Source organism: Suncus etruscus, chromosome 2 (genome assembly GCF_024139225.1).
Source record: "Suncus etruscus isolate mSunEtr1 chromosome 2, mSunEtr1.pri.cur, whole genome shotgun sequence".
NCBI lineage: Eukaryota > Metazoa > Chordata > Mammalia > Eulipotyphla > Soricidae > Suncus > Suncus etruscus.
In genome coordinates, this window is record NC_064849.1 from 1,751,981 (window position 1) to 1,777,352 (window position 25,372).

The 25,372-nt window shown below is 48.9% G+C and overlaps 1 protein-coding gene and 1 non-coding gene across 3 annotated transcripts in view; one reads left to right on the forward strand and one right to left on the reverse strand.

Annotated features, from left to right (window-relative positions):
• ANKRD13A (ankyrin repeat domain 13A) overlaps positions 1-8,381 on the forward strand; it is a 41,294-nt gene extending 32,913 nt beyond the window's left edge. Inside the window, exons 11-15 of one of the 2 annotated variants that reach the window (XM_049767788.1) lie at positions 93-250; positions 1,304-1,417; positions 3,362-3,522; positions 4,268-4,338; positions 7,885-8,381. In XM_049767788.1, the coding sequence (XP_049623745.1) occupies positions 93-250; positions 1,304-1,417; positions 3,362-3,522; positions 4,268-4,338; positions 7,885-8,077 (697 nt within the window). In that variant the 3' untranslated portion in view covers positions 8,078-8,381. The remainder of the gene's footprint in view (positions 1-92; positions 251-1,303; positions 1,418-3,361; positions 3,523-4,267; positions 4,339-7,884) is intronic. The other variant, XM_049767784.1, reaches the window with a different exon arrangement.
• Positions 8,382-15,700: 7,319 nt separating this feature from the next.
• Positions 15,701-15,829, reverse strand: LOC126002501 (small nucleolar RNA SNORA22). Its single transcript, XR_007493193.1, has one exon. It is a non-coding gene; the product is annotated as a small nucleolar RNA SNORA22 (small nucleolar RNA).
• Between the last annotated feature and the right edge of the window lie 9,543 nt (positions 15,830-25,372).

Consider the following 25,372-nt stretch of genomic DNA (forward strand, 5'->3'; position numbering starts at 1 on the left):
ACCCTGGAGGGGACAGTTAGCTCCTGCCTGCCCTCTCCCTGCCGGTGGGGACACCCACCCACCCCACCCCATCTTCTCCCGTGACTCCTCAGGTTTAAAGCGACCCTGTGGATGTGCGAGGAGTTCCCGCTCTCGCTGGTGGAACAGGTCATCCCCATCATCGACCTCATGGCCCGCACCAGCGCCCATTTCGCCAGACTCCGAGATTTCATCAAACTGGAGTTCCCGCCCGGGTTCCCTGTGAAAATAGGTACCGGTGAGGGACCCACTGGGACCCGGGCAGGTTCTGCCCCAGTATCAGTTGGCAGAAGAAAGCCCAGAGGTCTCCTCTTGTTGGACCTGGGTTCAAGGACAGGCATAATTCATCACCCATTGGGCCACAGATCGTCGCCACCAAGTGCCAAGAAGCTTGCCCCGCCGCCAGTTCTGCTTCCAAATGGTGGCAGCCGATGTAAAAAGGCATGAAACGAGGCCCTGGACTTAGTTCCTGGCCCATCATAGGACTTCTGCTGGGTTTCTGGGGCACACTGGCAACCCCGGGATACCTTGATCCTTGGACCACGGCTTAGAGCTTGTGCTTATTACTTGTTAGGGTCAAGTTGATACCCTTGTCGGCACTGAGAGTCAAATGCTACCTCCAAAAATGCAAGGTGCAAAGGGAAGTTTATTTGGTTAACCGAGGTCCGAGCCTCATCCACTAGGGGAGTCGTGGCAAGGACCCCGAGTCCAATCTTCAAGCAGTTTATCTAGAAATCACAAGCAGTAACGGGACAACCGTTTCATTGTAGAGATGTCTTCATTGATCACTGGTTTTTCTAGCTCAACGTTGTTTGTTGAGGGGTACTCTGATTCGAACCCTGGCTGTCCAAGGAGCCTTTTTAGACAGAACTTTCCAAGCTCACTCAACCCCTAGTTCCTTATTCCTGGAGGGCACCAACTTTGGGTGTTTTTTCTGAGTTAACTCTTTCTCTGCCTTCAGCCAGGAGTGGAAAAGTAACTTTACTAGGGTTTGGGCTCGACTTAGTCTAGAATTTCCTATCATGGACTTGGGGGGGAATCTTGGTTCTTACCTACTTACTTATGATGAATTTGCACTTTGCAGCATTGTGTATTCGTGATGGTGATGCACAGATGCTGGCTTGCTCACGTACCCAGGGTGGTTCCATGTCAGAGTGTCTCCAGGTCTCAATTTGCCCATCTGTGTATTGGGAGGGCGGTCACACCTCGGAGGAGAGCTGGCTCAGAAAACACTTGTAAACGTTCTTCTTGCATTATACTCATCCAAGCTCTTTTATTTTTTTAGAAATCCCCTTGTTTCATGTCTTAAATGCCCGGATCACGTTTGGAAACGTAAACGGCTGTAGCACAGCAGAAGAAACTGCAGCTCAGAATGTGGAAGGCACCCAGCCGGATTCAGGTAAAGAAAACCAAAAATAGTTTCGGAAAAAAGAGAAAGTTGGCTTTGTGATTAAAAAGAGACAGAGAGAGGGGCCGGAGAGATAGCATGGAGGTAAAGCGTTTGCCTTTCTTGCAGAAGGTCATAGGTTTGAATCCCGGAGTCCCATATGGTCCCCCGTGCCTGCCAGGAGCAATTTCTGAGCATGGAGCCAGGAATAACCCGTGAGCACTGCCAGGTGTGACCCAAAAACCACACACACACACACAAAAAAAAGACAGAGAGGGGCTGGAGAAATAGCACAGCGGTAGGGCATTTGCCTTGCATACAGAAGGACGGTGGTTTGAATCCCGGCATCCCATAGGGTCCCCAGAACCTGCCAGGAGCAATTTCTGAGCATAGAGCCAGGAGGAACCCCTGAGCGCTGCCAGGTGTGGCCCAAAAATAAAGAATCAAAAATTCCCCTCCCCTATGGAGCATCTTCTGCCTTTTCTTTGCAACCTTAGCACTGTTTACACTTGTTATTTACATAGGCTTCATGACTGAAATGAGACATACATAGGTCTGCACGGGTTGGATTCAGGCAGAGTTAGTTCAGTGTCTCCTCTTTTGCTTGGACACTGAAGGCTAACATGATGCTGCGAATCCACTTTGTTCCAGAAGACAATGTGTCCTTGATGGACTTCTCCTTAGCTGGTCTTTGGGAAGTGTTGATGTGCCCATTCTGCTTTCTCCAGCTGGACACAGAGTGACGAACACTGCAGTATTTTTGTTCTGGAGGCCATACACAGCAGTCGTTCAGGATTTCTTCCAGCTTTCTGCCTGGCCACTGCTCCCAGATGTGCGGGGGGGGGGGGGACCATAGAGTATCCAGGATTAAACTCCAGCACCCCCACGTATATGTGTTCACCTTTTTTTTGTTTGTTTGTTTGTTTGTTTTTGGGCCACACCCGTTTGACGCTCAGGGGTTACTCCTGGCTATGTGCTCAGAAATCGCCCCTGGCTTGGGGGGACCATATGGGACGCCGGTGCGATCGAACCGCGGTCCTTCCTTGGCTAGCGCTTGCAAGGCAGACACCTTACCTCCAGCGCCACCTACCAGGCCCCTGTGTTCACCTTTTTGAGCTACCTCGTGCGCAAGGGAGAATAAAAGGCCAATCCAAACTAATCTCTTTCTCACTTCACACTGATTTCCACTCTGTATTTCTCTTTAGAGTCCTAGACAAGGAAACAGGGTTTTCTTTGTTTGTTTGTTTATCTTGGAGTCTCACCCAATGGTGCTCAGAGGTTTCTCCTGGCTCTACACTAAGAAATCGCTCCTGGCAGCCTCAGGGGACCATATGGGATCCGGGGTCTGTCCCGGGTTGGCCACGTGCAAGGCAAATGCCCTACCGCTGTTATCTATCACTGTGGTACTTTTTTGTGTGTGTGTGTGTGTGTGGTTTTTGGGTCACACCCGGCAGTGCTCAGGGGTTATTCCTGGCTCCAGGCAGGCACAGGGGACCATATGGGACGCCGGGATTCGAACCAATGACCACCTGCATGAAAAGCAAATGCCTTACCTTCATGCTATCTCTCCGGCCCCCCCCCCCTTTTTTTTTTTTTTTTTTTTTTAGCCATACCCAGTGGTGCTTAGAAATCACTCCTGGAAGACTTGGGAGGGGGACCATATGGGATGTCAGGGATCGAACTCGGGTCGGCCACATCCAAGGCAAATGCTCTCCCCCGCTGTGCTAAAATGTCCCTGGTGACCATCATTTTGATCTGCTTCTGTGTCATTGTGACTGAAGTCACAGACAAGTCAACAGTTCAGTTTGCCAGCTGTAATCTTGATAGGAAACCCTGCCCTTCCCTCCTCTCTCCTCCTCTTCCCTGATATGAAATGCAATGCGATGAAATGTCTTCCACAGCAAGGTACGGTTCCTCTTCCTAACTTGGGGACCTCTGTCCCCTGTCCCCTCGCAGCAGCGCAGATGACCAATTTTGAGGTGGATCAGTCCGTATTTGAGATTCCCGAGTCCTACCACGTGCAGGACAACGGCCGCAACATGCACCTGCAGGATGAAGACTACGAGATCATGCAGTTCGCCATCCAGCAGAGCCTGCTTGAGTCCAGTCGTGCCCAGGTATGCCCGTCGGGACCCGAGAGCTTGCTCCGAGGAATCACTTTAGCTGGCTTCTTCTTTTTCTTTTTTGGTTTTTGGGCCATACCCAGCAGTTCTCCAGGGTTCCTCCTGGCTTTGCACTCAGAACTTGCTCCTGGCAGGCACAGGGGACCATATGGGATGCTGGGGATTGAACCTACGTCAATCCTGGGTCAGCAGTGTACAAGGCTGATGTGCTATCACTCCGGCCCCAAGGGATCACTCTTAAAAGGCTACCAATGGGGGCTTCTTCTGGGGATTGAACCCCCTTTAGCTGCAGGTCAGGAAAGTGCCCTCGCCACCACGCCATCTTGCGAGCCTTTAATAGACTGCATCAAGTCAGAAAGGATCGTGGCCTTCGTCTGTCACCTGGCATGTAGGTGTCCGTTTCGCGATGACCCAGGTCCCTGCTAGCATCTCACACAGCGCTAGCATTGTGGTCCTGGAAACGTTTTGGAATTGCTTCTTTATTTTTGTTTTGTTTTTTTTTGGGGTCATACCCAGCAGCGCTCTGGGTTTCCTCCTGGCTCTCTGCTCAGAAATTGCTCCTGACAGGCTCGGGGGACCTTATAGGATTCTGGGCTTCGAACCACCGTCCTTATGTGTGCAAGGCAAACGTCTTACCTCCATGCTATCTCTTGGCCCTTGGAATCGCTTCTTCTTCCTTGATCCCCTCCTCCTCTCCCCTCTGTGCCTTCATCGTATCCCTCACCTGTGCTTGTCCTAGGACCTTTCGGGACCAGCTTCCAATGGAGGTATCAGCCAGACACAGGCCTACGATGACGACCAGTACGAGAGGTGAGGCAGATCTCTGGGTGCATGGCACCAGTCTGGGTGGGAGCGGCTAGAGTTGGGGCCCCCCACTTCCTCAGGGGTGGTGGCTTGGGAGCTGACTAGGTTGCAGGCCACGTACCACTGAGCTGATTTTCCACAAGGATATAGATGCCAAGTGAGATTTTCAAACTGATTTTTTGGTGGTGGTGGGTGGGTGTGTCAGGGGGCAGGATATGTCTGTGTGCAACCAGTGGTTCCAGGGATTGATACCTTGGAACCATCTCCAGCCAAGCCTGTACAAGTTGGTTTTGGGGGGGCCATACCCAGTGGTGGCAGGGGTTCCTCCTGGTTCTGCACTTGCGAAATCGATACTCACAGCCTTGGGGGACCATATAGAATGCCGGGATTCGAACCCAGGCCTATCTTGGTCGGCTGCTTGGACAGTTCAGGGAGTTCTCTGGGTCCCCAGGAAAGTGGGTGCAGGATTCGGCAAAGGAAGGAGGCACACTCAGTTGTGGTGGATCATAATTGTGTGCCTGCTTATTGAATGTTCCAGAGGTGTATTTAAACTTAAATTTTATGTGTGAGAGACTGCCTACTGCTTTCCTGCAAGGTTGGAAAAAATGGTACTTTCTTGGGGAAAAAATGGTACTTTCTTGGGGCTGGAGAGATAGCATGGAGGTAGGGCATTTGCCTGGCATGCAGAAGGACAGTGGTTTGTATCTCAGCATCCCATAGGGTCCCCTGAGCCTGCTAGGACCAATTTCTGAGCATGGAGCCAGGAGTGACCCCTGAGCGCCGCTGGGTGTGACCTCAAAACCAAAAAAAGAGAGAGAGAGGAGAGAGAGAGAGAGAGAGAGAGAGAGAGAGAGAGAGAGAGAGGGAGGGAGGGAGGGAGGGAGGGAGGGAGGGAGAGAGAGAGAGAGAGAGAGAGAGAGAGAGAGAGAGAGAGAGAGAGAGAGAGAGAGAGAGAGAGAGAGAGAGAGAGAGAGACACTTCTCTGGGATCTAAGGGCAAACTTTATTTGTACTCCTAGGCTGGACCTTGGGTGTCAATTCTGATCTAAAGGAAAAGATTAGCAAGTTTGCCAGGTGTTCCTACAAAGGGCTCCTTTCATCTGAGTGAGCAGAATATCTTTTAAAAGACTGACTTTACTTGTAGGTCAAAGTTACTTTTATGTTTCTCTTAATGATTTCCCCCAGGTAAAGAGATCTTTAATCAAGGCCATATTTGTGTGTACTGATTTTGTCATCTGGAAGTCAATGTTCAATTATATACATACTTGGGCCCGGAGAGATAGCACAGTGGCGTTTGCCTTGCAAGCAGCCGATCCAGGACCCAAGGTGGTTGGTTGAAATCCCGGTGTCCCATATGGTCCCCCGTGCCTGCCAGGAGCTGTTTCTGAGGCAGACATCCAGGAGTAAACCCCTGAGCACCTCCGGGTGTGGCCCAAAAAGCCAAAAAAACAAAAAGCAATTATATACATACTTAACACAGCAGCAGGGAGATTCTTATCAGGCCAAATATATGTTTGCAACTATTTGAAACTTTTGTTGTTGTTGTTGTTGTTTTTGTCACACCTGGCAGTGCTCAGGGACTACTCTTGGCTCTACGCTCAGAAATCTCTCTTGGTAGGCTCAGGGACCATATGGGATGCCGGGATTCGAACCACCGTCCTTTTGCATGCGAGGCAAAACGCCTTGCCTCCATGCTATCTCTCCGGATCCTGAAACTATTAAGCTTGAAAAATTCCACCCTCACTGTTCAAGGAAGTGACCTCTCTTTGAAGTCTTTTCTCAGCCATTCACACAGGGGGAACTCAGCGGGCCTTCTGATTTTAACTTTCCTTAAAATTTGGCAGCAGTACAAATGCCCTACTACTCTGGCCCCATGTCTCCAGAGTTCTTAGGGAGGGCAATGGCCCTTAGAGGAAAAGCATCACTTATGATCAGATCATCCTTTTGTTTCTGTTGACTTACAGATTTGATTCTTGTCATTTGGTTCACACTTGAGGGTTTGTTCTGGCTCTGTGCTGGGATGAGCAGTTATTTGCTCCTGATGGTGGTGGGGGTCCCTGGGGTGCCAGGAACCAAAGCCCAGGCTCCAACATGTAAAGAGCAGGCAGGGACTCCACCCCTTTTAGCTTTCTGGCCAATATACTTTATTTTTCTTGTTCATCTTTTTTTCGTTTTGTTTTTGGGCCACACCGGTAACACTCAGAAGTTACTCCTGGCTAAGTGCCCAGAAATTGTTCCTAGCTTGGGGGACCATATGGGACGCTGGGGGATTGAATCGAGGTCTGTCTTGGGTCAGCCACGTGCAAGGCAAACGCCCTACTGCTGCACTAGTGCTCCGGCCCCCCTTGTTCATCTTTTGATTTCTGGGCACACCCAGCATCGCTCTGGAATCACTCCTGACAGCCTCAGGGGACCCAAGGGATGCTGGAGATCGAAACCGGGTCACTGCATACAAGCAAACGCCCTTCCTGTCAAATTATCACTCCGGTTCTAATTTATTTATTTTAGAGAGGGGGAATACGAAAGATCCATTTTGCAAAGCCTTTGCCTATGCTCATGGCAAATATGAAATACACCCAAGTTTAGTTTCCCAAGTCAATGCTGTAATTATCTGGAAAAACTTGGATACAGATCTTTTCATTTCTTTTTTTTTTCCAGTTGTTGGGCCATACCCTGATTATTCAGGTCTGGCTGACTCCTGCCTCTTTGTTTTTTGTTTTGTTTTGTTTTGTTTGTTTTGGTTTTTTTGGGCCACACCCAGCATTGCTCAGGGGTTACTCCTGGCTGTCTGCTCAGAAATAGCTCCTGGCAGGCACAGGGGATCATATGGGACACCGGGATTCGAACCAACCACCTTTGGTCCTGGATCGGCTGCTTGCAAGGCAAACGCCGCAGTGCTATCTCTCCGGGCCCTGTACCTTTCTTTTTTTCTTTTTTTGGTTTTTGGTTTTTGGGTCACACCTGGCATTGCTCAGGGGTTACTCCTGGCTGTCTGCTCAGAAATAGCTCCTGGCAGGCACGGGGGACCATATGGGACACCGGGATTCGAACCAACCACCTTTGGTCCTGGATCAGCTGCTTGCAAGGCAAACGCCGCTGTGCTATCTCTCCGGGCACTGTACCTTTCTTTTTATTTATTTGTTTGTTTGGTTTTTTATTTTGGGCCACACCCAACAGCGGCACTCAGGGTTCCTCCTGGCTCTGCGTTCAGAAATCACTCCTGGCAGGCTCGGGGGACCTTATGGGATGGGATGCCAGGAATCAAACGGGGGAATCCCAGGTTGGATGCATGCAAGGCAAACGCCCTACAGCTGTGCTATCACTCCAGCCCCTGCTGAACCTTTTCAATGGCTCCCTCCAGCACATCCCTTAACTTCTCTGAGCCTCAGGCTTCGTCCCATCTCTCCAGCATCCAGATGCCACCGTTGCTGTGAAGCATCCGGCCCTGGAGCACACATTCATTGGGTGCTGGGCCCAGTGGGGGCCAGGAACATCCCTAACCGTGCACTGCTGCTGCATACAAGACAGCGATGACTGCCCCTCTCTCCCACAGGGCCATCCAGGAAAGCCTCCTCGCCAGTTCCGAGGGCCTGTGCCCCATCTCCAGCGAGTCCAGCCGCTTCGACAGCGACTTACAGCTGGCCATGGAGCTGTCGGCCAAGGAGCTGGAGGAGCAGCAACTGCGGCTCCGTGAGGAGGAGGCAGAGCTGCAGCAAGTCCTGCAACTGTCGCTCACCGAGAAATAGACCTCTGGGCCCCGTGGGCTGCACCAGGAGCCTCTGTTCCGCACACGAAGGCCCCAGGGCCGGGTGGGGGGCTGTCCTCACGTACTGCCACAGCCGGGCCCCACTTACACACCTGCACACCATCGGAGGAGCAGGAGCAGGACCCCAGGCCCTCCCACCGTGCTCCCTGGCGAAGGGCTGGAGACAGGCCGGTCCCATCACCAGGCTAACGGGAGGAGAGAGCAGAGAGCGTGTCATTTTCCATTAGCTAGGCTGGCTTGCAGGTCACATTTTTTAATACCAGCTTTAGACAGAAGCCTTCCCCACCACCACCCCAGCTCCCCGTCACTGGCGGAGAGAGACATCTCTTATCCGGGAGAAAAAAACAACCAGTCCAGGTGCTTTTTTTTTTTTTTTTTTTCACCAGAGAGCAGCGTCCTGGCAGAGAATGGCTCTGGGGAATGGAGCTTTCTTTCATGGTTCACCAAAGAAACAGCTCTGCTGTGGCAGACCTCTGTCTCTCTGTCTCTCCCCTTCTCTTTCTCTCTTTTCTCTTTTCTCTCTCCTCTCTCATCTTTATTTTCAACTTTTCTACAGCGTTCCCAGAACAACCATCACTTCTCGCAGCTCTGCCATAGTCCATTCCTTCCTTCCTTCCTTCCTTCCTTCCTTCCTTCCTTCCTTCCTTCCTTCCTTCCTTCCTTCCTTCCTACCTTCCTTCCTACCTTCCTTGCTCCCTCCCTCCCTCCCTCCCTCCCTCCCTCCCTCCCTCCCTCCCTCCCTCCCTTCCTTCCTTCCTTCCTTCTTCCTTCCTTCCTTCCTTCCTTCCTTCCTTCCTTCCTTCCTTCCTTTCTTCCTTCCTTCCTTCCATCTGCCTCTCAAGTTCCCGGGGAGATAGATACACAGAGTCAGTCTTAGACGAGGGTTAAGTGTTGGCATTAGGTTCAAGAACTACAGAGGAACCACAGGTGTTGCTTTCGCCTTAAAAACAGCAACAATGAAAAGTCGACAGGAGTGTCTGCTCCCCACTCAGTCCCCACATGGAGGGATGGATGGGTCAGTATTTGGAGAGGCAGGATCCCCCGGGCTAACCCCCACGGCAGCTAATCCTGGCCCTGAACCAAGCCCTTGAACCTGGGCTTGTCCTGGAGGTAGACCGTCTAGGCCCCCAGACAATGTGGTCAAAACATAGATCTAGACCCCATGCCTATCCCAGGCCTTTGCTGGGGAAGGGTTTCCAGGCCAAGGCCGAACCCACCATGTGTGTCCCCTCCCCCGGCTTACTTCCAGGGGGTCCAGGGGCAGGCATGAAATGAAGGGGAGCAACACGGGGGGACCCAGTGTCTCTGTAGTAAAAAAAAAAAAAAAAAAAAAAAAAAAAGGAAATCCGAGGCATTCACATTGCATTTTAGAGTTCCACATCTTTCTGGATAAATCTATTTTTTAACAGAATCTTTTTATTCTTTTTAAAAAGAGAGAAAACCAACTCCCATCAGTAGCAATACAAGGTTGGACGTTTTAACCGGACTTTCTCAGGCCTTTTTTGGGATACCTTTAGTAGTTAACTGTTTTTTGTCTAACCCGTCTCCTGTAAATAACCATCACGCTGGCATCCAGACCCGGGAGGTGGATTGGGGGGTACAGAGCCAGGGTCCCCCCTTCTCCAGACTGGCTCTATCCTCACCACAGGCCACTCGGAAACATCTGGGTACGCTGTGTGCACCCCTCCCCAGTGCCTGCTTCCCATCTGCCGGGCTCCTCAAGGGATAGAAGGTGATCCGGACCACTCAGTGTGCTGTTGGGTTCACACCTCGCTCACAGACACAGACGCCGAGCGTCGCCTGTCCAGTGTTCCCTCGGCCACAAGGAAGTCTGCTCTGGTGCCATTATAACTGCTGCCTTTATTTTTCTGCGTGTTGTGGCCTGACCACGTTTCGCCTCCGCACACAGCTTAGTGTGCACGGCCTCCCCTCCATGTCCCCACACAACCCAGCCTCTGGTTTACTTGGTTTATCTACAGCCAAGAGCCTTCTCGGAGCTGGCCACAGGGGAGCCCGGGGGTGCACGCAGGTCGCTTAGTAGGTTCTTTTCTGTTTGCCTCCAATCATTGGGCTTCCCAGCTCTGCCTCTGTCCAGGGAGCCGGTTCAGAAGGGGCTGCGGGCTGTATGATGCAAAACGCAGCCTCCTTCCTCCCCATGTTCCTCGTACGATGCCAATAAAGACGCTTTCTTGGAGGGTGCTCAGGCAGTGGCCCTGTCTCTGAGTCCACTTTTCTCTCTCATAATTCCGAGTGGCCGGCTGCACTCACGTCCCGGGTGGCAGGGGTTCGTGGCCTCACGATCTACTGAGAACGCTGCTCAGAGGGTCTCCGTCCAAGTCAGCGCTCAGGCCTCTGTGGTGCTCCCCATACAGCGGGACCACTGTCATAGAGATAGGGGTGCCCCACTGCCATGTCATCCGAATGAATACATGCGCTGAAAATGTGCTTTTTTTGTTTTTCTGGGATGGGGTCAGGGCTGACTCCTGGTCTCGTGATCCGGGGCTGCTCCTGGTTGGCACTCAAGGGACCATAAGTAGTGTTGCAGATTGAACTACATCTGCGTGCAAGGCATCTTCCTTACCCCGTCCTTCCTATCTTTCTGGCCCCTACACCCCTGTATCTTTAGGATGCTGAGATTAAAGCCAAAAAAAAGCAGGAGAGCTTGTGTTCCAGGATTCAGGCCTTGATGTTTTCTGGGAAGGTGAGAAGGAACCACTTGGCCAGGCAGGGGTAGAATCGGGGTAGGGGTTGAAGGGAACAGGAGATGTGGGGGTCGTGGCTAAAATAATTCAATGGCCATACTTTGGGTTCCTAGAAAACTCACTTGTTCTGGTTTTGGGGTCACACCTGGTGGTGCTCAGGGGTTACTCTTGTTCTCAGGAATTATTTATGGTGGTCCTCAGGGGGCCCCATGGGATGCCAGGGATCAAACCCACATCGGCCATGTGTAAGGCCAACATCCTCCCCTTGTGCTATCACTCCAGCCCAGAAAAGTCATGAACATCAAAGGTAGATTGCTGGCTAACTGGTTAACTAAGGTAACAGTCTGGGGCCAGGCTTGTCACTTAGCAGCAGAGCATGTGCCTTGCATGTGATGGCCTGAGTCTGGTACATGGTGTTACAATAAGAACTAAGCCACTTTAGGGGCTGGAGCAGTGGCGCAAGCAGTGGCATCTGTTTTGCGTCCCATATGATCCTCCAAGCCGGGAGCAATTTCTGAGTGCTGCGGTGTCCTGAAGCCCCCCCAGGGGGGACCCGGCCAGCAGGAATTAGCTGGAAAGGCTTCTCAGACAACCGCACTCCTATTTTGCTGAGTAGAAGAGCAACCACACCTGTAAAAAATCTGAAAGAGGTTAATAATAAAGACCCAAGGCAGCGTCTCACTGTTCAAGGGTCCCTTTATTGGGCTACAGCTCCTTCTTATATAATGAAGGGAGAAGGGGGCAGTATACAAAGGTGATGTCAGTCATACTTTTGGTGCGAAGGCCCATACAAGGCAAGAATATATTTCAGGTTTCAAGGAACAAAGAAAGTTAGGCATTCTCTAAATAAGGAAGTGGGCAGTGGGCTAGGTGACCTTCAAGTTATGCTGAACGTGCTGTTTCTATGGAAACCTCTAGTGTCCTTCAAGCTGCATTTTTAATTGCTTGATTATCAGGTGGTGCAAGATGTGCCTGCCTCCAGTGATCTTGAACAGACAATGTAGCATACACTTATTGATAATAGCCTAGTTCACTCCGAAATGTGGTCTTAAGGAGTGAGGCCTAGTTTTCTGATAACGGTACCGGACAGTGTTGCTCTCCTCCGGGCTAGAGTTAATTATATCTACAGTTGCACATTCCTTTCTCTATAGCTCAAAAAACTACAGCAAGACTGCAAAATAGCTTTTAGGTGAAAAGCTGGAATATGGCAGAAAGAAACAGCAAAATGGCCTCAAACAAGTCAGTCCCCAACATCTCCCCCTTTCTCTTCTAATAAAAGAAGGAAAGTCGTGAGCGGGTGGAAGAAACCGTGTCTTAGGCATACAAGGTCTTGACCAGGTCGGACACGGCCAAAGCCGCAATTAAAGGTGGCCTACAAACGCCGTGGGTGTGCACAGGGATCCGAATTATGCGCTGTAGCCTTTTTGGGCCGGTGCCCTAACTGGGACCTTGCTAATCCGTCGTAGGTGTCTCCACAGCCAAGAGCACAAGTGCCGGAGCGAGCTCCGCTTGTTAGCTATGCGCTCTATCTCCTGGAAACTTAGTGGCTGGAAAGGCGGCTTGGTGACTAAAGCCAAGTTTTCACAGGAGTCACGCGGGGTTAGATGCTGGTAGTTAACCTGAATAGAGGTTTTTGCCTGTTCATCTACCTGGTTCTTAATAAAGGCAGTGATTTGCGGAAAAATCCATGGGCTAAGAGAAAGGAGCAGCATGAGGCTAATGAGTGGGCCCAAAAATAGTGGACAAGATAGTGTGAAGCCAAGGAGAAGAGAAAAACCAGCCCTGGTACCAGCCTTGTTCTTCATCGAAATGTTTTTCAAAATCTTTTTATACCGTCACCAATGTGTTGAACGCTATTCCTAAACTAATCCAGGTTTATCTTTGAAAATACAAACATTGTTCCTTAAGGGCTACACAGACTCCCCCCTCTTACATAAGGGCAAAATATAGAGCACGACGATTTTGGAGAACAACATCAGCAAGGGAACTAATAGTATCTGTGAGAAATTGCCAGACTAGTTTTGATTTCATTAATGTCTTGTTCCACTGCTTGAGTAAGAGTGCGGAAATTGGATTGAGAGGATACAAGAGGAGTAGATACCAGTGCCAGCGCCAGTAGCGCCAACAGCAAGGAGCACTGCAAGTGTAATGGAGGTGAAGGGCTCACGGCATTGTCGAGAAAGGGATTGAGAAGAATAGAATAGGGTGAGGCGGCAGGAAGAGGGAAAGATATGTTCTGAGGTGAATGGTGATTTTTGGAATGAGAATAACGAGGAATACAGTAATATGTGAAAGGAGGAAAGAAGAACGAATGATAAAAGGAGTAAGACCAGAAGCACAGGCAAAATAAGTACCATTGGGAGCTAACAGATAGGGTTGTGAGGAGGAAGAATTGTAGATGTCAATAGTTTTCGTTGCACACGTCAAGTAATTGGCTAGGAAGCAGGGAGTCGTTAGGCTTAATGCAGAGGCCAGAGCCTACGACTTGACCCGACTGTAATGCCATGTTGAGGTTGTGTGTTCCAACGGAGGTCAGAGGGGTTGGAGGTAGAGGAAAGGTTGCCAAACACTGCAACACCTTCATAGAAAGGAGGTTGAGGGAGAAAAACAAAGCCAACATCTTTCATAGGCAGGATCTGTAAGGGCAAGAAGCAGAAGCATTTATGAGATTGAGAATAACCTGAGAGGACGGAGAAGGAACCTGAAGGCATAGTGAGCTGTCTGAGAGAAGGAGAGGCAGATGGAAGAGGATAAGGAGGAAGAAGGCATGTGTGATGGACCTGAATGAGGATGAAGAAAGGTGTTAGGACCAACGGCGAGGGGGTGAGAATTCGGCAACTGTTTAAGTAAACGGAGGGAAAAAAGAGTCCCAGGGTCGGTACGCCTAACGTAAAGTCTGAGTCCCCATTGTACGGGTTGAGTCCAGTGATGCTGACGTCCAGCAGCAGTAAATTCGATGATGAGGGGGGTTACACCAACCACGGGTAGCAGAGGATGCATCACAGTTCAGAAAAGGAGGAGTTGGGGGGCGTGAAACGGTGATGAAGTCCCAGGAGGAAGAGGGTTTCCAATAAGCAGTTCCGGTGGTTTCACAGCCCCAGGAGGCGCAAAAGTGTTGGTATGAGCGCTACACTTATAGTCGCTGGAACGGGGCCGGTGGTGACCAGGGCAGACGTAGAAGGTGGTGAGGAGGGTGGCGTAGTACATCACGGCGAATAACAGAGTTGCAGCCACCGCTAGCAGGGGAGTAATAGTCATCGGGGTCAACAGCACGAGGTTGAGGCAGGCGGAAATTGGAAGGTGCCCCAGTATAGGCTTTGCACCCATGGTTAGGGCACAAAGGTCGACTTGCAAGACCGGCCAAGGGATGGAGGGTAGAGAGGAATGGAGGTTGTTGGTGGCATCGGTGGGCATCCAAGGCAGCTAGGCAGAGTGTCTTAATTCAGCATTGTCAAAGGTGGGAGTCCAGTTAGAAAACAGGTTTGCAGGAATGGCGTTTAGCAGGAGGTTTATAAGGAAAACAGCTTGGCAGAAGGCAAAAATGGTTACTTTCATATAAAAATTAAGAATTTGCAGAAAACATTAGCAATTTACATTACACTAGTTATTTTTGAATACCACGGGAATGCTATTTGACCTCTGTTAGACTTTGGCAATAAAGAAAATTTATAATTAACAATTGCTAATTAAAAAAAATTTTTTAAACTGAATATAAAGGATTTTTCTTTAACTTCTAGTTATTATGTTAAAGCTGGATTGCTATTTTTTAGCCATAAATACATATTCTATAGGCTTGAACTTACACATAGCAAGGAAAGCCAGGTGACTGCAAAGTCCAGAAATTCTCCAGGGAAAAGTTATCCCCGATGGCCATTGAGAAATCTGGGGTTTGCCATCCCTCACACTTTCCGCCATGTTCTTAGAAGGACAAAGCTAGCTTAATACATAATTTTTAACACATGATTTTTAATTGTAAGATGCCAGTTTGTGAACTGACCAGACTGAACCAGGTTGAAAAAATTAATTGAAATTTAAAAAATGGATAAGGCTTTAAAAATTGTATTATTATAAAATGTAGAGATAACAAATAAACAGACAAAACAAACAACACTAAACACAACATTTTACACTTGTGGCCACTTTCATTCATCACAACAGACACATAAACAGACAAAAGGATTGATTTAAGACTTATTTATAAAAAATTGACAAGCGCTTTTAAATATTTAGCTAACATGTTTGTGAGAAGAAAAAAAATTTTGTAGAAAAACTTTTTTAGTTTTGAGAAGTACTTAATGTAGATGGAGTGGAACTTTGCTGAAAATAAATTTTAAGGTTTAGATTTAACACAAAACATTTTTAAAAACAATTTTAATTTGAAGTTTTAAAACATTAAGTAAAATGGTTAATAAGCAGTAAAAATTTTTTAAGTAAAATGGTTAATGAGCACTGTAGAAGGATGTCTTCCACTCTGAAGTATGAAATCATTTGCTGTAAATGAATAGGTTTTCTTTAAATTGGTTTTGCAGTAGAACAGTAAGACAGCTGCAATAAAGTGTTAAAATTTTTATGATTAAACACAATAGCATGAACTATGATTATTAAAGGTATAAAAAACTGATTTTAAAAATACAAACAACTGTTTTTACTATGAAGACTTTAAGTGAATAATTTGTAAAAAATATTATATACTAAATTAACTAAATGCTTAGATTATTATAAAATATAGTTAAAGACATCTGATGCATTTACACACCTAGAACTTAAGACTAAAATTATATTAATACTAGTTAATTTGCTTATAAAGTTTAGTTACTTTTATATATTCTTATAAAATTATATATAATATATTTTTTTTATTTATATTATTTTTTCACTGCGACACAAATATAAGATTTATATAATGTGCTGAGTATTTGAATGCACTTAAAATAATAGTTCTTTCAATGCAGAACTAAAGAACAACCATTGCTGTAGACAAAGTTAAAACTAAGGGTACTATAAAGCACACCTAGGTGTTTACTGTGCTTAAATTAACTATATTGTTTTAAAAAGGCTAACCACATTATTTTTCACATAATTTTGTAAATACTTTAAAAATTAAAATAAAACTTTTAATAGAAATATAAGATTTAAATTTAACACTTTTGTGTTCGTTTGGATTTTAAAACACAAAGAAGTTTTTCTTTTACCAACATTTTGTTATCTGTAAAGTGACAGAATTATGACCTTGCTCTACAAATTTTCTGAGAGGCATGGAAAAAAAAAAAAAGTTTATTGCCCTTATCTTCCTGTTTTGCTTTTTAAATGTTTTAAACTTACTTTACACCACTTAAATGCACTAAAACCTAATACACATATTTGACGAAGTGTAGGGCTTGACAAGGTTGAAGCAGAGTCTATCACTGATATGCTCGGGGAGGGGGCTAGCACAGTTTTTAACAGCAAGGAAGGCTAGCAGCAAATTATGTTACAGTCAGGCAGGGTGTAATGATATAGAGGAAAAAAAAACAATCTTTTAAGATTAATTACTAATTTCTTGGAAATTAGAGGGAGTGGGCATCCGAAGAGGGGGAGTCTGGGTTGCAAAACCACCATGAGAATCATGGTTTTATTAATTGATTTGAGAATATGCAAGAGATTTGTTCTTACTTTTCAGATTTTTTTTTTTTTTGAATAACAAAGATTGGGTATTTCAAGGTGAAATTGGATGGCTTAATGTGGGAGTGTCAGGGCCTTGAGCTGGGCTTGTTCTCCAAGGCTGAGGCAGGAAAGAGGCTGAAGGAGGCTGAGGATTGGTTTGAGCAAAGTAAAGGGTACATTAGGCTCAGAAGTTTTAACAGCAAAGTGTAGATATCGCAAGGTTTTATGGCTTAGCAGATGATATCTTTGTAATTATTCTACTCACTGTGCCCTTAGAATTTTTTGGTAGGCACTGCAGCAGTTTCTGTTTTATGGCACTTAGCCTCACTTTCATAGTTTGTCTCTTTGAGTTCTCAAGAGGGGGGGCCTGGCCGTGGAATTCAGTGGGCAGAGGACAGACAACTATAGATTTAGGAGGGGGGTGGGGGAAACGCCTGAAGGGCAGAAACCCTGTGAATTAAGAGAAGCAAGCCTGTTTTTGAAGGCTTAAGATTTGTTTAAGATTTTTAATGTGGCCCAAGTAGCTTCATATCTATAGCTTTAAGAGGGGGAGCGGTGAGAGGAGGGAATCTGCCATGGTTAGGGACTGAGCGTCTTGGGCAATTTAGAATTTTTCCCCTGGGGTGCGGGGGATCAGTGGGAGGCGTTTGAGAAGGTAGCTGCGGAGGCTGCTGAGCAGGCGGGGGAAGACCTTCTCCATTAGGGAGAAAGACAGAAAGGTAGCGCTGGTTTTTGAGCTAAGAGCATTATCAAGTTTGTTAGAGAGGTGAGAGACCATGGATGTAATTGTGGTGAGTTGGGAACTCAAGTCAGAAAAAAGGGGGGGGGGAAGAAAGCAGCAACAGTTTGTTGCCGCGTGTGGGGGAGCTGCTGGAATGCCAGCTCTGGGGAGCGACTTCCAGGCACGGAGGGCAGCAAGAGCCATGTTGGCAAGCTGGGACCTGGAAAGTGTGTGCTGTACCTTTAAGGTATGAAAAGAGGCGAGGCCAGCTATAAGAGCTTAGAGATCAGGATTCCTGCCTATCTGCAAGGGCTTTGCAGCGGAAAAAAAAGTTAACTTCCCAAAAGACAAAGAGTTCAGCTTTTAGATTCTAAGCAGCGAGAGACCGTGTAAGGGGGCTTGGGGGCCATAGGAGGTTACCGGCTTGAAACGGCTCTTTGAGGCTTTTCCAATTAAAGGCTTTGTATTGTTGCAATTGCTGGCTAAGGAGGGGAGGGTGGTGAGGGGAGTAAAGGTTTTGGTGAAACAGGGACGGAGCTGAAGCTAGGAAGTGAAGGCTGTTTAGGATTTTGCACAGAGGGTGCAGCGGCCTCTTCTGTAGGGGTCTGGGTGCATAGAGCAAAGCATGGACAGAAGTAAGGGAGGGATATAAATGAGAAGCATTAGAGAGATCTTTAAGAGCATTAGTTACTTTGGACAAAGGTCAGTGGTGGAGGGAGGACAAGGGGAAGTATTCTCAGAGGGAGAAGGAGATGAGAGACAGAATTAGAACGAGAGGGAGTCCTGGAACACTCACGGGAGACTTGTTGTACATGAGATTCAACGGCATGGATGATGTCTTTGGCGGTTCCGGCATTTTTAGTTACAATGATATCTCTTAACAGGCTCCAATATTGGAACATAATTTTTTCCTTCTGTGAATCATCATTATTTAACAAAATAATCACTCATTTCTTGTCCTAACTTTGTCCAAGTGGACGCAACAATTTCTGGACAGGTAATAATAAACCAATGACATACATTATGAATAAACATAAGAAAATTACAAATATTCTTTTTTGGTAACCTCTACATGTCTGGCTTTCAACTCAGACTGTATATATTTAATGAATTTAAGTTCAGTACTCAATGAAAACAACCCATGGAAGTGAAGCCAACGGGCGAAGCCCCAAGAGCCAATCAGGGGCGGTGATCAGAACGACTGAAAAAAACTGCAGTTTAAATATTTGATTAAGGCTAACTCGTTTCAACGGCCTACCCGGATGGGGTATATCCCTGCGATTTACGAAACAGCTCCGGACTCGCCGACCGTAGTCGTTCGGAGTGTGGCGGTGGGTGGTCTTCGAGCCCAGCGTTGGGCGCCAAAATGCGGTGTCCTGAAGCCCCCCCAGGGGGGACCCGGCCAGCAGGAATTAGCTGGAAAAGGCTTCTCAGACAACCGCACTCCTATTTTGCTGAGTAGAAGAGCAACCACACCTGTAAAAAATCTGAAAGAGGTTAATAATAAAGACCCAAGGCCAGCGTCTCACTGTTCAAGGGTACCTTTATTGGCTACAGTTCCTTCTTATATAGTGAAGGAGAAGGGGGCAGTACAAAGGTGATGTCAGTCATACTTTTGGCGCGAAGGCCCATACAAGGCAAGGATATATTTCAGGTTTCAAGGAACAAAGAAATTTAGGCATTCTCTAAATAAGGAAGTGGGCAGTGGGTCTAGGGGGGCTGGATGACCTTCAAGTTATGATGAACGTGCTGTTTCCATGGAAATTTCTAGTGACCTTCCAGCTGCATTCCTAATTGCTTAACTATCAGGAGGTGGTGCGAGATGTGCCTGCCTCAGTGATCTTGAACAGGACAATGTAGCATACACTTATTGATAATAGCCTAGTTCACTCCGAAATGTGGTCTTAAGGAGTGAGGCCTAGTTTCTGATAACGGTACCGGACAGTGTTGCTCTCCTCCGGGCTAGAGTTAATTATATCTACAGTTGCACATTCCTTTCTCTATAGCTCAAAAACTTACAGCAAGACTGCAAAATAGCTTTTAGGTGAAAAGCTGGAATATGGCAGAAAGAACAGCAAAATGGCCTCAAACAAGTCAGTCCCCAACAGAGTGCATAGCCGGGAGTAACCCCTGAGCGTCACCGGGTGTAGCCGAAAAACAAAAATAAGAACTAAGCCGATTTCGATTTAGTAGGATTTGGGTGGCCCAAAGTCAGCAGGGCTTAGGGGACGCCGTCCATCGTGGTCAACCTACGGGAGTAGAGGGTCGTGTAGGTACCTGGAATTGAACTTAGTGTGTGATCAAGCCCCCTCCCTGCGCCAATTTACACGCACACACGCACAGCACGCACAGACACCCACATCCACACCCAAAGGCCACTCAACTGCCGGGGAATGGAAATGAATGGCGACCCAGCTGAGCACTCTCGGCATCGGCATCGGCATCGGCGGGAAGCTGGACGATGCACAGCAGTGAGGCCACCGCTCAGACTGCAGGACCCCATGTAGGTCGACGTGAGGGTTTAATACTGAGGCCCAGCTCAGGAAGTCTATCGAGGAGACTGAAAACATGAAATCTCAAGCAGCCCTAACGCTATACAGTAGGGGGACCGGGGGTGGAGCACGGCAGTCACAGGACAGGCAGGTGGAGTGCTAGGAGTGACTGCAGAGTTTTCATCCTTGGTTTAGGGGCCAGACTGTCGTTTCCGACCTGAACTCCTGGCTCAGTGTTTTGGGGCTCACTCCTGACAGTGCTCAGGGGATCCTATGGTGCTGATGAATTCAGTTCTGGGTTCAAAGCATCAGAACCATTGCTGGCCCCGGAAGATCTGGTCTTTACTTAGTTTCTCCCCACAATCAGCCTCATCTTCTGAGTTTTCTCTTTAGGGGTGATACTTGTGTGGTGCTCGGCTTTGGGGTGTTCCTTCAGTCTTTCCTTAAGTCTGGTGCTCTTGGCACAAAGAACGAGCTGAGCTGGGGTTTGGGTGAGCACGTGGGGGAAACAACTGCGTGGTTTCGGAAAGTTGGGGGACAGTGCCCACTGGGGCCAAGTCTTGAGCCAATAGTAGTTGCCAGGTTCTTAAGTGTGGCAGGATTTTACTGTTTCCTTCTGATAAAGTCAGGGCTCATGTTCCTGGAATTTTTTTCTCTTTTTTTTCTTTTAAAGCCCCGCCCCCTCATGTTCCTGGAATTTAACTCAAAGAATCCCCTACCCACCCCCCAAAGCCTGCCAGGTGACTGGCCCTGATGCTCCCCTGCCTTTGTGCTAGTGCTCAGACACTGGATCTGCACAGCGGTTTAGAAAGGTAAATGCAGGGAGCAGGGGTCCCAGGACAACATTGTTCCTTGTTTTGGTTCCAAGGCCACACTCAGCTGTGCTCAGGGCTTGCTCCTGGCTGGCTCAGGGGTAGGGGAGGGAGTGGGGTGGACATATGGGGTGCTAAGAATTGAGCCCAGGAAGCTGCATGCTACTAACACCCTGGAGATTGAATCCAGGTTGGCCCCAAGGCAAAAGCCCTCCCTGCAGTGCTTTTGCTCTGGTCCAGTGAGGGGGGCGGGGGAGAATTGACATTTCCGACCTCCCCCAGCCTTCAACAGTGTGAGAAATTAATGACCCAGTTTCCTGGGGGGCCGGAAAGATAGCACAGCGGTAGGGCATTTACCTTGCATTCAGCTGACCTAGGATGGACCTGGGTCTGATTCCCGGCATCCCATAAGGTCCAGAGCCTGCCAGAAGCAATTTCTGAGTGCAGAGCCAGGAAGAACCCCTGAGCACCGCCAGGTATGACCAAAATGAAGCAGTCCATGCCATGCCTTGGAGGGCAATGATGTTATTTCAAGTCATGAGTTTAAAATTTCACCTCACAGGGCCCAGAGCAATAGAACAGCAGGTAAGGAAGGCACCTCCAGCAACCCCTAGGAGTCCCCATACACCACCAGATGGGATTGCTAAGCACAGAGCCAAGTTATACCTGAGCAACACCAGGTGTGGCTCCAAAATCAAACAAAAAATGTTTCTCTCACGGTGCTCGCATGAAAGAGATGGAACAGATTCAAACATACGTCTGCGTCTGAAACATCTGAATGCTTCAGAGTAGGGTTTCAGATTTTAATCGACATTCTGTGAGTAGTAAGAATGAACGTTCTAATGGCTCAATGTTAGGGTCACAAGCATAATTCGACGCACTTACAGTATCCCACAATCATTGATTTCACATTAAGTTAACAAAACAAACTCAGTGCAGTGTTTGCTAGGAGCATTGAGACAAGCATTTCCATTTAAGAACAAAATTGTTTTGTTTTGTTTTTGGGCCACACCCAGTGACGCTCAGTGGGTTACTCCTGGCTATTGCGCTCAGCAAGTTGCTCCTGGCTTCTTGGGGGTACCACATGGGACGCCGGGGGATCGAACCGCGTCCGTCCTAGGCTAGCGCAGGCAAGGCAGGCACCTTACCTCCAGCGCCACCCCGCCCGGCCCTTAAGAACAAAATTTAACCTCGCCCCTGTGAAATAAATACTGATAACCGCTTTCGAAGAATGCAAGTATCGCTCAGGAAAGACGAAAACCCAGTTCGCCATCAGTGCAAAGGAACAGCAGCAATTTTCCAGGAGAGATTCGTCTGTAACGCCTTCCACTCTCCCGTCAGCCTCGTCTGAACGGCGCTCAGTGGCAACCAGCCGGCTCTTACCCCAAATCTGTAATGCCCTGACTGCAGTCAAGAACTGGAGATGATTGGGGCCGGGTAGGTGGCGCTGGAGGTAAGTAGTGTCCTGCCTTGCAAGCGCTAGCCAAGGAAGGACCTCTGGTTCGATCCCCCGGCGTCCCATATGGTCCACCCAAGCCAGGGGCGATTTTCTGAGCACATAGCCAGGAGTAACCCCTGAGCGTCAAACGGGTGTGGCCCAAAAACCAAAAAAAAAAAAAAAAAAAAAAGAACTGGAGATGAAGCGGCTACCAGTGGGCCAAGTGGTCCTGTTCTTGCCCTCCCACCTTGGCACAAACTCACGTGGTCCCCAAGTTCTAGGTTCCCAGGTGGTGACCCCGATTTGACTTGGCGGGGAGAAGGTCTGAGCACAGAGCCAAGACGGCCCCCACAGCTGACCTGCTTTACAACCAGAATATTCCAATCAAGTTTAGGACCAGGAAAAAGAAAAAAGGGATTCTTTTTTGTTTGGTTTTTGGGCCACACCTGGAGGTGCTCAGGAGTTACTCCTGGCAGTGCTCAGTGGACCCTATGGGATGCCAGAGATGGAACCCAGTTAATCTCATGCAAGGCAAGCGCCCTACTGTGCTATAATTCTGGCCCCAAACGCTATGATTCTTAACCTGATGGATACAATGGTCGGCCAGACACGACTCCCAGAAGTTCTTTGTGGGGTCAGACTGGGCAGTGCTGGTGGAAGGGGCAGGGCTGGGCAGAGAACCCAGGAATTGACCTGGTGTGACCCAGACGACACCACATTGTGTTCTGTTTCAACCGTGCGTCCTTCCAGCAGGGTCCTGCCGTCACATAGTGTTTCCTCTCTCACGGGCCTCACTTGGAGCTGCAGGCATTTTTAACACGAGCCACCAGATGTACACCACCGAGGGAGGCTCCCGTGGCTGGACCGTTCCGTGCACAAGGAGTGCCAGGGACGGGAAATCAACTTAGCGACATTCGTTCCACATCCTCTAGCATTTGCCAGCTGCCAGGCCCCCAGAAAGGCCGCTTCTCCCGGCAGGACGGTGCCGACTGGCAACCACTTTTTCTGTGAGTGGTGGCCACTTGCTCTGGCCTTGTCCACCAGCCCATGGCAGGATCTTGTTTGCTGTCAGCGGCGCCGAAAGGGCTTGTAGACACAGAACGCCAGGAGGATCATGGTGAGCAGCAGGACGCTGAGCACGGCACCCATGAGCACTGTGGAGGAAAACAGCAGGTTACTCGGGCAGCTTGGGGGGACAGACCAAACAGCTCCCCCAGTGCCTCTGGGTGCCAGAAGGTGCCCCAGAGGCACGGGTGAGGGGCCCTGCTGCTCAGAAACAGGCCTTCGTGGGGATGAGGTCAACTGGGTGGGCTGGGGTTGTGAAAGCGAGGGCGAACTGTGGCCTGAGCCCCCAGGCATGGAAAACAACTGCCATGCAGGTTTGAGATCGGTCCGGGTTCAAGCCCCTGGCATGTAAGATCTGCACCAGCACAAGGGAAGGGGAGAGCAGAATGATGTGTGGTGCGGTGTGATGGTGGGTCACAGTAGAGTCGTGAGCCAGCTGAAGCACCGATATGTCAATCACTGGGACCTGAAAGCAAGATGGGGCTGGCCCGTGGCGATATGGGGACAAATTAAACCGAGGAGATCAAAGCTGTATCAATACCCAAAGCAATAGAAAAGCAAGCTGGTGGTAGACACTGCAGTGAGTGCGGGTAAATAAGGAGCCGGAGAGATAGATGGCACGGAGGTGGGGCGTCTGCCTTGCATGCATGGGTTCGAATCCCATAGGCCCTATGGCATTGGGGCATCCCATAGGGTCCCCCCCAAGAGCCTACACCGGGCGATTTCTGAGTCAGAGGCCAGGAGGAACCCCTGAGCAATGCTGGGTGTGACCCAAAAACTCATACCCAACCCCCCCCCAAAAAAAGAGATTTGTTGTTGTGGGCCAGAGAGATAGCACAGCTGTCGGGCATTTGCCCTTGCATGCAGCTGACCCAGGAATACTTGGGTCTCGACTTCTGGCATCCCATAGGGTTCCCCCGCGCCTGCCAGGAGTGATTTCTGAGTGCATTGCCAAGGAGGAAGCCCTGAGTGCTGCTGGGGTGACCCCAAACCCAACCAAATAAATGAATGAATAAAAGTGCATGTAATCGAGAGCTGGGGCGATGCTGGGGAAGGCGCTGGCTCCCCTCCCCTGGCACCGGGGGCCGGGCTCCCTCCTCCTGCAGCTGCACTCGCTTACCCCAGGTTCTGCCCGCGCAGCACCGCATACGGCCGCGTCCCCCTCCGCGGGGTCTCCGGGGCTCGGCGCCTCGGCCGGGCCGCACAGGGCCAGGGCCCAGGGCCAGGCCCCAGCCAGCGCCACACCCAGCGGAGCATCTTCGCCGGCCCACCGCCGCCGCCGCCGGAAGTCCCGCCCACGACGCCGAAGCCCCGCTCCTGAGTGGTCCGCTGGAGCCGGAGAGCGGCCACTTCCGCCAGAACTGACGCTCCCCTCGGGAAGTGCGTTTCCGCCCGGGCAGCGGTCCGTCGGCTTCTCCTTCCGGGCAGGTTGCTGTGCCCTAAGATGACAGTTTCCGCCCGCACGCACGTTCCCCCGGCCCTGGCGCTTTGACTTAGCTGGGCCCAGAGCCGGCTCTGCCTCCTGCCTGAGTTTTGGAGGACGCTGATAATTCTATCTATGCTTATATAAAATAATTATATAGAGAATGTATATTCTACATATGCTATGTGCTATATGATTTCATATAATCTATATAGTTATGTTCTATTAATATTCTATTAGCTCTGTGTTCTTTTTGTTTTGTTTTTCTTTTGTTTGTTTTGTTTGGGGGCTACATCCAACCATGCTCAGGGGTGACTTCTGGCTCTGTGATTAGAATTTTCTCCTGGCAGGCTCAGGGGATCATAGGCGATGCCAGGAATCCAATCAAGGTGCTTCCTGGATCAGCTGTGTGCAAAGCAAACGCCCTACTGCTGTGCTATCTCTCCAGCCCAGTAAAATTATTTTCTTTTAAAAAAAAAATCACTGTTTGGGGGCTGGAGAGATAGCACAGTGGTAGGGTGTTTGCCTTGCATGCAGCTGATTCAAACAGACAGTGTGTCGATTCCTGACATTCCATATGGTCCACCGTGCCTGCCAGGAGTGACTTCTGAGCACAGAGCCCAGAGTAACCCCTGAGCACCACTGGGTGTGATCCTCCCAAAAAAAAAAAATCACTGTTTGGGGCCAGAGAGATGATAGAGAGGTTCAAGCCTAAGCACCCCCCAATGGTCCTTTGAGCACCAGCAGGAGTGATCCTCGAACACAAAATCAGGAGTAAGCCCTGAGTTTAATGGGTGTGGTCCTAAAAACAAACAAACAAACAAACATGATTTGTTTGACAGTTTGTGTGATTTTCTGATTCTATATGAATTGTAGGATCAATTTTTTCCTGTGAAAAATGTCATTGGTGTTTTGGTAGGGATTCCTTTCATTCTATTGAGGATTTGGGGGAAATTAATACTTTAGTGATAACATAGAT